Source organism: Eretmochelys imbricata, chromosome 1 (assembly GCF_965152235.1).
Source record: "Eretmochelys imbricata isolate rEreImb1 chromosome 1, rEreImb1.hap1, whole genome shotgun sequence".
Taxonomy (NCBI): Eukaryota; Metazoa; Chordata; order Testudines; family Cheloniidae; genus Eretmochelys; species Eretmochelys imbricata.
The window spans coordinates 199,692,891-199,707,402 of record NC_135572.1 but is presented as its reverse complement, the minus strand read 5'-3'; the positions used below and the strand labels follow the sequence as shown (position 1 = coordinate 199,707,402).

Below are 14,512 nucleotides of genomic sequence, written 5' to 3'. Positions count from 1 at the left end.
CTGCTATGGGTACTCGCATGGCCCCACAGTATGCCAACATTTTTATGGCTGATTTAGAACAACGCTTCCTCAGATCTCGTCCCCAATGCCCCTACTCTACTTGCGCTATATTGATGACATCTTCATCATCTGGACCCATGGAAAAGAAGCCCTTGAGGAATTCCACCATGATTTCAACAATTTCCATCCCACCATCAACCTCAGCCTGGACCATTCCACACAAGAGATCCACTTCCTGGACACTACAGTGCTAATAAGCGATGGTCACATAAACACCACCCTATACCGGAAACCTACTGACCGCTATTCCTACCTACATGCCTCCAGCTTTCACCCAGACCACACCACACGGTCCATTGTCTACAGCCAAGCTCTACAATACAACTGCATTTGCTCCAACCCCTCAGACAGAGACAAACAAGATCTATTTCCCCTTGTTTTTTCCTACCCCCCGCATTCCTCAGATGTTCTTGTTAAACCCTGGATTTGTGCTGGAAATGGCCCGCCTTGATTATCATACACATTGTAAGGAGAGTGATCACTTTAGATAAGCTATTACCAGCAGGAGAGTGGGGTGGGGAGAGAGAAAACCTTTTGAAGTGATAAACACCCATTTTTTCATGGTCTGTGTGTATAAAACATCCTCACTGCATTTTCCACTTTATGCATCCGATGAAGTGAGCTGTAGCTCACGAAAGCTTATGCTCAAATAAATTGGTTAGTCTCTAAGGTGCCACAAGTCCTCCTTTTCTTTCTGTTTTTTAAAGTTATGTGACAGGGGTACCTAGCTGACCTATGGTGTCTTTTTAAGTCCATGAAGACTCTTTAAAATCAACATGTATATACGGTAATCATTAACATTACATCAGAAATGAACTCACTTATTACCATGGACCTGTCCCACAAATACTGGAACCAGCTGTAACAAATAGAATTTTCCATCGTTTCTTTCTTCTTTTAAGTATTATTCATTTCCAAGCCCCTGCCCTGAGGAGTCTGCAGCCTAACTCAGACAAATGTGATACACAGTGTCATGTTTTAGACAAAGTGATAGAGATCATCTTCTTGAGATTTTGTGAAAGCAGTGGATTTTAAGGAGGACTGGGAGAGTTCTTAGCATGCGAGGATTGGCAGATGGTTCCAAAGAGTACAGGACAGCCACAAAGTAAAGGATGTGCGATGGTGATTTGTACTACTACTTCCACCACTCGTCAGCTTGTTTAACTCTTCAGGGCAGAACAGAGTCCCCAATATCTTGGCTTCCCCCTTTTCTTTAATTCAGTGTCTCTGAGAGCAGCAGTCACTCAGCATTTACAAATATTAATTAAAACAAACCCCAGAAACTATATAAATGCACCACATAGGTTAAATTAAAACTAGGTAAATGATGGACACGGTCTGAACCCTAATTCTGTCGAGATATAGAAGAGAATTAATTCTCTTCATTTATCCAACACTTGGGGGGTTGTATTGTCTTCTCTGGAACCTGGATCTTCCAGCAGTTAATCAATAGCTATCCGTGCCAGGGCTTTCCTGGGGTGTTTTCACCACATTTGAGGATCTACCTAAGTATAGGATACACTGTCTCCAGTTCCCCCGCTTTCTGAGCTGTTTCTCCAGCACAAATCCACCTTCAGCTGACTCTCCAGCAGGTACTACTGGCCAGCAACTTTTCTAGAACGTCCCTATCCGTAAGTGTACATAGATTTACCCTGGGGAATTGCCAGGGTGACTCTCCTGTTGTCTGCTCTAGGACAGTTTAGCTTTGTAGTGACCAGTTCTACCACATTTGTTACTCTCCCATCTTGGCTGTCAATTTACTAAACAAAAGAAACAAGAAAACAAAGGGCCTGGCTTCCTCCATCATGACTTAGGAGAAAATTGCTACTGAATTAAACTGAACTAGATAATCTGAAGTTTTAAGGCAGTATTCGTTTATGGGCCAAGTCAGAGGGAATCTTGCTGGAGTGGGGCTGCATGGTTGGCAATATTGTCATTTATTCTGAACCTTCTTGACCACATTTCCTAACAAGTTTGAAGACCCTGGGCTAAATTGTCAATGCAGGATCTACCTGCACATCTCCCAATTAACATTATTAATAAAAGTCACACTGCTAAATCCTTGTGCTATTTGCCCTGCAGAGCCCATCAAAATGGATTTATGGTGATCCTCTCTGTATATATTTTTTTCTCCCTTTGCCTACAGAATGAATAATGGTCCCGTCATAGGGTACGAAGAGGATGTTGGAAGGAGGACAACTTTCCGACTTTTTTATCCAGAGTCTATTTTTTCAGATCCAATTAACTATGATCCTAACACTACTGTAATTCTTCTTGTCTTCAAACCACATGACTTAAAGTGGCTCTGGAACATACTGAGTGGTCATAAAATAGTAAGTTTATTTATTTATTTATTATATTTAGTTAGTTTTGGTTCAAATTGTCTTGGCTTTGATTATCTGGGCTGAGTGTATGCATCAACCTCTTTGTAGTACTCTTGGAAGTAAAGTGCTGTAATAAACTGAAGTAATTATCAGAACAGCTCATGCTATGTTCCTACAATTTAGCTGAAGACAAGAAAAACTTTGGAAAATAGTCTTGGTCAAAGCCTCAGCTGGTGTCAATCAGTATAACTGAACTGAATGGAACTACAGCAGTTCACACCAGCTGAGGATATTACCCTCTGTTTTGAAACCATTCTACCTGTGTCATATAGTTTTTGGATTCTTTCCCCCATCCCAACCCCCCCACACCAGGCCCCAATTCCTTCCTCCACAGTTTTATATTGCTAGGAATATATGCATGGAAACAGGATTTTATTTTTTTAAGTATTCATCCCCATTTGCTCTCTGTTCCACACCTAAATGAGAATTATTTTGATCCACACTGGATCATGGAATGGGAGCTCAACTTATTTACATGGCAGATGGAAAAGGAGAATTTTTTTATAGGACGTGGTATTGTTTTAACACGTAAGGGACATTAGGCTTGTTTCTGCTCTCCCTTACTCTGGAATCACTGGGTTATTGGGGAAGGTGGACTAGATGATCAGAATGGCCTCTTTTAGCCTTAAAATTTATTAAACTTCAGTTGAATTACTCCTGATTTTTATACCAATTCAAGTGAGATCAAAATCAGTTACTCCATTTTCAAAGTGAGTGATAAGCACAGTACCTGCCAACATTCTCAAAGCAAACATCAGTAGATTCTGAATTTGTATAAATGTATGTAACTTGCATCATTTTGAATAAATCTGCATAGTCTATGGGGAAAACCCTGTAAGGTAGAATTGGCAACCCTGTAAGCAGCAGAAGGAACTAAAATCAAAATGAATTCCCTGTCCGTGCAAACGAGCAAGCAAAGTACAGAAAATATGACTGATCAACCAAATTGTCTCAAAATCGTATAGGCCAAATTCTGCCTTCAGATACATAGGTGAAAGTGCTGTTGACTTCAGGGGGAGATGTCCCGATATATCTGAAGGTATTATTGGGCCCAGTGTTTTTCTAACTGTTCTATACTGTGCCAGAAATACTACTGGTGGGTATTTTATATACAAGAAACTCCATTATTTTTCTTATACTCAGTGACATTTTGAGACATGTAAAAAATCAAAGATTCTATCATGATTTTTATTTATTTATTTATTTTAAATCATGTGTGTGGCTTCTCCTCTCTGCCCACTCCAAATGCATGACATGTGAGTTAGACTTAGAGATGCTACAGAAAAGCAAAATCAACTAAGCCTAAAAGTAAAACAATATATTTGACTATTACAGAATACTAATAGTTTCTGGAAGAAACCCGCCTTGAAAATGATATATAAAGCTAACCAAATCAGGGTACTCGACCCTGTCATTATCAGAAAAACAGCACATGAATGGCTTCAGTTCCCAACAAAGTTTCCCAGAAAAGAAGTAGGTATATTTTTGTTTGTTTCCGAGTAGATTATATAAAATTATCACCATAATCTGTTTATTGTAATTCAGTATGTTGAAAAACCTCTTTCAGGTTTATGCTATATTATTGTTTTTTGGGGTTCTTTAAAATAATTTCATTGACATTTTCATTAGACAAAACCACACCATGGCCTTGTTTAGTCATTGACTATGAAGCACATCTGTATGTCTTAAAGTGTGCAGTATTTCCCATGCTTGTTTTGTAGTTTTAACATGAGTTAACTGGTTGAGATGAGCCCTACAGCTTAAGCTAACACACGTCAAAAATAGACCTTTTATCCTAGTGTGGATATGGCTTCTGTGTCTACATAGATTCATGTAGCATATACATACAGAGGAAAAGAATACATAATAGCATGTGTGGGGAGAAGGGCTATAAAGACTTCATCATAATGGATTTGGGCTGGCTAAATTAGCCACTGGAATGAGATGGGCAATATTCAGTCCTGGAAAAATAGTGGTTTTAAGGTGTAATGGCTCATAACTAGAATGGAAAGCTTTATATCACTGGCTTCTATCCTTACCTTCCAATAGGACATAGCCCTCACTTCAGCCCTGGAAAGTTCATAGCCATTGCATCCCAACCATACAGCATTACCATGCATGGAAAAACTATATAGGTAAATTTTGCAGAAGTTAGTAAAATGTATCAGTTTTATTTTTCCTCCCCCATCCTCAGTGAGATTCACGATACTAAGGTTTTAGTGTTGGAGGAATAAGAAAAATGGTGCCAATGTGGTTTTTATTTTAAACTGCCTGAAATATTCCTAAAATATTTTTGTTTATAAAACATTCAGCATAAACAGAATACCTAATGGTGGGGTTTGTTATAAAGATTTTAGTGGCACTTGCTTAGGTTGAGGTGTATATCAATTGAGCAATAGGGGCATCCTCAATTAAACCTTTCCACCATCTGCCCCAGAGAGTCTTTCAGCATTTAATACACTGAAGTGTGTGACATCTTACCCGTTCCTTCAGAGATTAAAAAAAAAACCATTGCCAAATAGGTAACACTGCTGTGGTGTTGAGTAAAGAACCACAAGAGAGGGAGAGGATACTTTTCTCAGTGGTGCCGTTAAGACTGGGCACTGGCATAGAAGTCCAAGGAGTCACAAAACCAGGAAAAAGAAAGACGTTTAGCCAGGGACGCCGGTACAGAACCCAGATTCATGGTTTTGTTATTCAAACATTGTTTTTAATGATGAAATATATTTGTAATTTATAACAAGACCCTCTGCATTTGGGGGCTATCATTCCTTAGTGGGCTCCTGCATAGTTCTGTCCTCTTCCAACAGCCTCTTAGCATTCTAGTGGAAGGAGTGCCATCAAGTGGTAGCTTTGCAAATTGAGGCAGAGCATTGCGATTGACGTAACCTCTTATTTTTATATTAAAATAATTTTAATTGATAGTTTCTTTCTAAAGAATGTTCTAACAGAACTGTAGGTTTCGACCTGTAAACCTTCTTTGTGTAGGCAAGATTGATCTTAGACTGCACAGGCCTTTGTGATGTTAAGTAAATAAGCTTCATCTGCCATACCCTGAGGCCACAGACTAGTTGTTACACAAAGTGCTGTATCATAAAAGAGCAGCTGACGCCCTATGGAAATCTTTCCAAAGTATCCTCTATAGAATAAATACCACATTTGTCTGATTTGACCTTCCTAATAGTTCTTGCTAAGCATATTTGATTTCCATGAAAGCAAATTTATCTGTTCCTGTTGCTTTTTTTTCTCTTATATTAAATCACAACTTGCATCTGCTAGCTCAGATGGGTTCTTTGGAAAGGACTGGAATGTCACAAAGGTGTTTATGGCTTCAAATGGGAGATAAAGCAACCGGAGCAGAGGAGAATCTAATGACCCTCTCAAGCCCCATAGACAGAGTGACCAGATGTCCCGATTTTATAGGGACAGTCCTGATATTTGGGGCTTTGTCTTATATAGGCACCCATTACCCCACACCCCTTGTCACGATTTTTCACACTGGCTATCTGGACTTCCTACCCACAGAAAGCCCAGTGGCTTTGTGAACTCTATGTTAGGAAATATTGTCCCCCTTAAAGGTGGCCTCAGCCCCTTCCGGGAGTGGCATGGGGTCAGGATACGCAGGAAGCCTGTCTTAGTGGCAACTACACTGCACCGCTGATCAGGAGTTGCCAGAAGTAAGTGCTGCCTGGCGGAAGGCTGCACCCCAAACCTCTTCCTGCACCCCAGCCCTGAGCCCCCTCCCAGAGCCAGTACCCTGTACCCCCTCCAGCACCCCAGCACTCTGCTCCATCCCGGAGCCCCCTCCTGCACTCAAACGCCTTCTCAGAGCCTGCACCCCACACCCTCTCCTGTACCCCAACCCCCTGCCCCCGGCTCAGCCTAGAGCCCCCTCCCACACTGCAAACCCCCAGCCCAGAGCCCGCACCCCCTCCCGAACCGTAATCCCCTACCGCAGCCTGGTGAAAGTGAGTGAGGGTTGGGGAGAGCGAGTGACGGGGCGGGGCTTTGGGGAAGGGGTGGGGTAGATCCTGGGCTGCCCTTAAATTCAAAAAATGATCTTGGGTGTAAAAAGGTTGGAGAGCCCTACAAGAGGTCATCAGATAGATCCAGTAGTAACAATGAATTGAATATTCACATAGTCTTCCTCTGCTCTGGTAATACATTTTAATTGGCTCTTCAGAATTAAAAACTGGACACTGCTCATAATTATCTTTAATGTACAAAGTGATGTTTTGACTTCTACGGTGTGGATATATGTTGCTGGGTCTAGTTCTAGAGACCTAAACAATTTCATCACTCTTGACAATTTTTCTTCCAGAAGAAAAATTTTTTTTTCTTTCTGAAATTTCCAGCTCTGAAAAAGCTCAGAGCTACTTTTAGCAACGTTGCTAACTTTTTAGCACTGCAGAGTCATTAGTGCATTTTGTGTTGTTGTTAAAACCCCCACTCTTGGATTTGTCTCCTTATATCAAGCTGACAATTATATTTGTTTGTTTGTGCTTTTAGAAACCCAAACATCCTACAACAGGGCTAATTGCCATCACGATGGCATTTCACATATGCAGTGAAGTTCACCTGGCAGGCTTTAAGTACAACTTCACTGACCGAAACAGTTCTTTGCATTATTATGGCAATGAGACCATGTCTGAGATGATTGAGGTAATGTACTATTTTCTTTTATGGGAAATGCTTAGAGAAAAATAGTCTTGTGCTAATAAGTTGGGAGACACAATGGTCTGAAAGAATGAGCATGGTTGAGGAGTCGGAAAGTCTTGAGTTCTATTCCTGGCTCTAGTACTGATTGGCTTTTTGGCATTAGGCAAGTCACTTTACCCTGCCTCAGTTTCCCCTTCTGTAAAATGGGTGGAGCTGGTCAGAAGTTTTCCAGTGGAATGTTTTTCTGTTGGAAAATGCCAGTAAGTCAAAACTGACACATTCTGCAGAAACATGTCTGTTTCATAGAATCATAGAGCTGGGAGGGGCCTTGAGAAGTCACCTCATCCATCTCCCCCACACTGAGCCAGGACCAAGTAAACCTACCTAGACCATCCTGGGTAGGTGTTTCTCTAACCTGTTCTTAAAAACCTCCAGTGGTGGGGATTCCACAACCTCCCTTGGTAACCTATTCCAGAGCTTAATGACCCTTATGGTTAGAACATTCTTCCAAAAGTCTAATCTAAATCTCTCTTGCTGCAGATTAAGCCCATTACTTCTCCATGTCCCTGGAAAGTAGATAAGAACAACTGATCTCCATCCTCTGTATAACAGCCCCTAACACATTTGAAGACTGTTATTAGGTCCCCCTCAGTCGTCTTTTCCCAAGGCTAAACATGCCCGGGTTTTTTAACCTTTCTTCATAGGTCGGGTTTTCTAAACTTTGTATCATTTTTCTTGCTCTCCTCTAGACTCATTCCAATTTGTCCACATCTTTCTTAAAGTATAGCACCCTGAATCGGACACAAGTATTTCAGTGGAGATCTCACTAGTGCAGAATAGAGTGGGACAGTTACTTCAGGTCTTCCATATAATGCTCCTGTTAATATACCCCTGAACAATATTTGCCATTTTCACAACTGCATCACATTGTTGGCTCATATCAGGGGTGCAACCAGAATGACTCCTGGCTCACATCAACTTGTGATCCACTATAACCCCCAGATCCTTTTCAGCAGTACTACCACCTAGCCAGTTATTCCCCATTTTATAGTTGTGCATTTGATTTTGTTTTCCTAAGTTTAGTACTGTACCCTTGTCTTTATGAAATTTCATCTTGTTGATTTCCGACCAATTCCCCAATTTGTCAAGGTTGTTTTGAATTCTAATCCTGTTCTCTAAAGTGCTTGCAACCCCTCCCAGCTTGGTATCAGCTACTCATTTTATAACCACACTCTCCACTCCACTATCAAACTCATTAATGAAAATATTGAATGGACCTCGGACGGACCTCTGTGAGACCCCACTACATAAACCCTCCCAGTTTGACAGCGAACCATTGATAACTATTCTTTGAGTATGGTCTTTCAACCAGTTGTGCATCCACCTTATAGTAGATGTCATCTAGATCACATTTCCCTAGTTTACTTATGGAAATGTCAAGTGGGACTGTGTCAAAGCCTTACCAAAATCAAGATATATCACATCACAAGAACAGCCATATTGGGTCAGACCAAAGGTCCATCTAGCCCAGTATCCTGTCTTCTGACAGTGGCCAATGCCAGGTGCTTCAGAAGGAGTCTACTGTTTGCCCCCTATGCAGTAATCCAGGGACAATGTCAAAGCAGAAAATTAGGTTTCCACAAATCTTCCAATGGAAGAGAGGCAGATTTCAAAACTTTCCTGCCAGGCAGGTTTCTGTCAGAAGGAACCGAGGAGCAGACCCACACAATTTTTGCTTGATGGGAAGAGAGAGCAGAGCTGGCCTTGAGATGCTGGGTTTTTTTCTGCTCCTTCCTGCCCTCTTGTGGAAATTATTTGGGCTGGCAGCTACTTTCCTCTACACTCTGCCCTGTCTGAAATTTTTTGTTGGCTCCTGAGGAGTCAGGGGAAGCTCTGCTTGACAGGACAGCGTTGGCTGCTGCTGTAGAAGAGGCAGGGAATGAGGAAAGACAGATGGCCAATCAGTTCAGGATTTCCCTAGGTGGGGTTTTTCCACAAACACACGGAAGGGTCAGAAAACCACTAGTCTGTCCCCACAGTATTTGGGAGGTTTGTGTAGGGCCTGATCCAAAACACATTGAAGTCAGTGAAAAGACTTCCATTTACTTCAATAGGCTTTGGATTGGGGCTGAGGAAGAGGAGATAGATTGGAATTTGGAGGGAGGGGCTGTTTTTGATGTATTGTCTAGAGACTGACTGATAGGACCCAGACCTGCCAAAAATTCGTCTGTGCACTATTCATGAAATCAGGTGGAGCTTTAAAAATAAATTATTTTCCAATTCTGTATGAAGAAACAAGTTTTCTAAATATGTATATTTATCTATTTCATATAAGCATGGTGTGGAATCCTGGAAGTTAGTCATGGAAGAGGCCTCTGAGGTCACGCCCAGTCCATCTCTCTGCCACTGATAGATTATTCCCTGCAGTATAGTTTCTAATATGAGTCTAGTCTGGTTTTGACTTCCACCACTTCTCTTGGGAGGCTATTCCTCAGCCTTTGGATATATGCACACTGCACGCTTCTTTCAGTGGCTGTAGAGTACATACCCAGGTAGCACCCCCAGCAAGGGTATAAATAGCAGTGTAGCCAGTGAGGGACAGTTTAGGCAGGTATAGTATGGACACACCTGAGTACATGCCCTACATCGCTCTCTACTCGCTCAAGCTGTGTCTCCCTAGCTGCACTGTTATTTTTTAGCAATGTAGTGTCCCGTTGCTCGAGCCTTTTACTGCCAGAGGTAAAGACTCTGTCAGTGGGGAAGGGCTCTGGCAGGGGGTGGACTTTCCTGCTGCCACCCCCTGCCAGAGCCTTTCACTGACACATCGCTATGTGCTACAGTGTGGATGCAGCCTGCTTTTCACTGCTGCATGTAGCTGTATGTACACTATATGTTGTCACCAATGGTGTGCAGAGTAGGCGTAGCCTATAAGCGTATGAGTCCCTTCCCACAAACGTTTCTGGCTATAGCATTATGTAAGTAATCCATTTGATTCATGGAAAAGAGCGTACCTTTGTTGTTTGCAGTAACAATTTGATTTTGTCTTGTTTCCCCACACCCCGCCCCCCCTTCAGAATGGATACCACAACATCATTGCTGAGCAAACGTTTTTGAAGTCGCTTATAGATAAGAACTTTGTGATCAGCTTGACATGAGACTGAATAGACAATGGCAGAATGATCACTATTTTCAACAAGATAGATTTTATTTTTTGTACTGTATTTTTATTTTTTAAATGCCATATCTATTACTGAAATATTTAAAAGAAGCACGGATGCCTCATAAAGGTGGCGGTAGTGGGGTGCCACTGTCTAAGACTGATGATGAGTCGCTATCTCCTGGACACAAGTAGAGTGAACTGATGTCTGTGACTCTATTTAATTATGAAAAAATACAACCTTCAGCTAAAAAATATCAGGGATATATAAAAATATGATGCACACCATTTATTTAACAATAAGAAAAAAAAATCAGCAACTGATTTCTTTTCCGTATCTTCCTTTCCTGTTGCCCAGAGACTTGGAAGGCTATGAAATAATTGATAAAGGGATACAAAGTCTTTCACCCTCTCTTCTGGTTTGAAAACGATTTAGGATAAGTGTATCTGCAAATCATTACTATCTGAAGGATGTCTAGTAGCTGTACAGTATATAAAGTGCATTTTTAGTCTCAGTCCACCTCCCAGAGGGCAGATGTCCACATCATAGAAAATCACCTTCATAATTCACACAAACTGGTGTTTTCTTGTTGTCTATCTCAACAAAGAGGCCCCAGACTGAACTGCCCATGGACTTCTGGATATAGCATGTGTACACCTGGGTTGGAGACCCACTGGTATAACAGTGTGGGGAAGTCTGGATTGATTCTGCTCATGCTGTATCTAATATATGGATACATTTGTTCTCAGTGCTGTCAGTCTGATTTATTTCACAAGCACCTGAATTCATTTTTAAGAGGTAAGCACAATCTCCTTTAAACTGTGGAATTATAGAAGAGTTTTAAATATCTGAGTTGTTTTGACACTACTGTGCAGTATTGACCATTTTCAGATGGATTCGCAACCAGAACACCCCAATGAATATGAACTAGAATCTTGAGTTTGTAAATTAAAATTTCTTTCAAACAAAATGTCTTTGATGAATAGATTTCCCTCCCCTTCCCAAACACACACACTCCAGAAGCCTTTGCACTTCTTATTCTCCCAAAGATGAAGATATATTTTCCAAAACAGCACAATTCCCCTCACCATAACAGGTAACTGTGAAGGGTTTCAAGAGCACCAAGAGATCATCACATGCACCAATCATCTATATTTCTTGACAGTATGAGCAAAACAGCATCTGAGACACACATTGACCAATTCAGAGAATTACAATTTTGTTTTTATCTGGCAATTCCTTTGTCCTCCTTTCCTTTTATTTTTTCCTGTTCTCTTGAGTTTTAGGCTCTGTGTGTGTGTAACAGTTTCAGAAGTGCCTAAGTGATTTAGGCAACTAAATCCTATTTTCAAACGTGATTTACGTACTTTGGAGCCTAAATCCTAACTCCTAAGTGCCTTAGTCATTCTGAAAATGGGGCCTAGACTTCTAAGTCACTGAGGGTCTTTTGAATTTTTTTACTCAGGATCTTCAACTATAAAATGTTTGGTGGGATAGTCATATATTGTGAACCAGTTTTCTCACAGAAGTCCATAGTAGCTCTAAGTGAAATCTGCTTGAGAATGTCACCAGGAGCTATGAAGGCCTAAGTTGCAAAGTAAAATTCCATTCTAATCATCCTATAAGGTACATTAGTCAGGGGAGGTACGTTTTAAAGCTCTGTGGTCAATTGATCGATCTTCTAGGAATCAGAAAATCACAAAGAAGTATGTTTCAAAGGAATTTTGAAAGTGGATAACATCATCTAATATTCCACAGCAGTATATATTAATTTGAACAGAGATTAATCTAAAAAACTAGGAGTGCAGGATTGCCTTCTTCAGAAATGAGGGCATGAAGCAAAAGACTGAATCTTGCTATAGAGTATTGACCACTTTTTCCTTGCATCATAAATGTAAAAGTAAGCAAGTACCTGATTTAGATTAGTGGTCAAAGATTTTCTATTACACATTTTATATTACTGTCTGTCAGAATTGTTACAAGTATTTTAAAAAAATTATATGGGTCTCACCGTCTCTCTCTCTCTCTTTTTTTTTTAGCTGCTTGGTTCTAATGAGTGCTATAATTTTTTTTTATCTCCGATGGTCTCAGATTAAGCTTGTTGGATTAGTCAGGCCTAAGCTCTAGTGAGGCCACATCATACTACATTTTGTAAGGACATGATGATTTTGAGTAATTCCAAATGTCTTTAGAAGGTGATATTGAGGCTCTTGCTCTGTTAATCATGTTTTCACTATTTTTCTTACCTCCACACTGCCATCATTTTTAGGCCCTTGCTTGAAAATTTATACGCAAATTGATCCATTGTTTTTCACAAGACCTTGAAGCTGGCTAGCATTCATTTCAATTCATTTAAAAGGCTTGTTTGTGTGGAAAGAAAACCATGAGGAGGTGCATCAGAAGAATTACAGTCATTATTTTTATGTGTCTAGTGCTGTTGAGAGAGGTTTTTATGTAATTACTACATGTGCGGCTTTCAAAAAGCACTCCGCATCAGTGCTGGCCTAACTCTGTACCCCTTGAAGACATTGGTAAAACTCCCACTTCCGTGGAAGCAGAGTTAGGCCAAAAGTGAAAATTCTACCTTATAAAACTAGGAACACGGCAGCCTCATGCTGGTCCAACTACATGAGGTCTCTTAAGTATCTGTATCGAACCCATTACATTCTGGCAGTATATAGGTAGTAAAGACTTGTACCAAAGTGTCCAACTGTATCAAAGTGTCAGCGTTTAGTATGATAGTATAACAGGATCGCTTTCCAAAATTAGCTATATAATTTTCCCTCTCCTTTTGAGCATCCCCTGGTATTTATCTTTGTCATTTCTCTTTCCTTTCCTTTCCACCTTCTTCCTCATTGAAGAAGGGATACAGCAACACATAGCTTTGGAGAAGTGATTGTTCCTCATCTATACTTGTTCTCCAAATTGGTGTCGTCCATAAATCTACTCTCATCCACCTACATCTTTTCTTAAGTTCCTGTCATACGGTTTTTTGTTTGTTTGGAGACATAGAAATAAGTTATGGGTAGGTTTCAGCCAAAAGAACTGACAATTGGGGTTTGTGACAGTCTAGTTAGTCACCTAAACTATACACACATCACCAAATGGTGACAACTGGGAAGGGGGAGATGGTTGTGAGGGAATGCAAAGAGAACAAAGTTAAGCTTTCAGAGCACTCCAATACATGCTTTGAATGCTACATATATAGAGCAGAGGGTACTGTCTTCAGAAAGCATAATTTATGGGTAAGTAATTTTATCTTTGATACTAAGCAGTGAAATAATTATTACAAAGATTTTTTTGGTAGCATAATGCAGGCTTTATAGAATTCTGTATACATTGGACCTGTTTCTCCGCTGCCATGTACCCTGTGTAGTTATTTACACCTGGGGAATGTGGACACCACATGGTTTCAAATCAGAATAGTAGCATTTTGCACCCATGTTGCACAGGTGTAAATAACTACACAAGGTGCTAGGTAGTGGAGAATCAGAATCATGGTGTCTGTTTTAAATATAACACATTTTTCAGGTCATCCTGTGCCACTGTTATTCCAACTTGCCTTGAGATTTTTCCTTTTAAAAATAAGTTGAGCAATTGGAGGAGGAACTTTTTCTAAGACTCGCTTTCTACAATGGGCCACTCTATTAAAAGCTGCTTTTTAATTTGATATCTGCAACAGTACAAGTTGAATTCCAGGATACTGCAAGCTGTAGTTCCATGTAGCGTGCCAGTATAACTGTGCCGAATACTAATGAATTTATTTCGGTTTTCCTTCTGCCAGCTGCAATAGACCATTTGCTTTAAGGCCCCAGTCAAAATACCACTGAAGTGAAGGAGAGTCTTCAGTGGCCTTTGGGGAAGATTCTTAAAGCAATGGACTGAGCTTGCTGTGTTGTGAAAAGAAAAGGAGTACTTGTGGCACCTTAGAGACTAACCAATTTATTTGAGCATGAGCTTTCGTGAGCTACAGCTCACTTCATCAGCTCACGAAAGCTCATGCTCAAATAAATTGGTTAGTCTCTAAGGTGCCACAAGTACTCCTTTTCTTTTTGCGAATACAGACTAACACAGCTGTTACTCTGAAACCTGTGTTGTGAAAGTTATCTTAATTTCTTCAACTGTAACAATTAAGGGCAATTCTGAGATGTAACTAAAAGACAGGTTACAGATTAATGCACGAAGGATGAATCTGTGAGTGTTTAATGCACATCTGTAGATTACATTTCAAATGAAAATGTATTATTCCTA

General features: G+C 40.5%; 1 protein-coding gene across 4 annotated transcripts in view; it reads left to right on the top strand.

The window, feature by feature from the left end:
- The window catches only part of ST3GAL6 (ST3 beta-galactoside alpha-2,3-sialyltransferase 6), a 96,959-nt gene extending 82,768 nt beyond the window's left edge, over positions 1-14,191 (top strand). For 2 of the 4 annotated variants that reach the window (XM_077821716.1, XM_077821724.1), the window contains exons 8-11: positions 2,207-2,393; positions 3,780-3,917; positions 6,954-7,106; positions 10,178-14,191. In XM_077821716.1, coding sequence (XP_077677842.1) covers positions 2,207-2,393; positions 3,780-3,917; positions 6,954-7,106; positions 10,178-10,258 — 559 coding nt within the window. In that variant the 3' untranslated portion in view covers positions 10,259-14,191. The remainder of the gene's footprint in view (positions 1-2,206; positions 2,394-3,779; positions 3,918-6,953; positions 7,107-10,177) is intronic. The other 2 variants (XM_077821733.1, XM_077821742.1) reach the window with 2 other exon arrangements.
- The last annotated feature ends 321 nt before the right edge of the window (positions 14,192-14,512 follow it).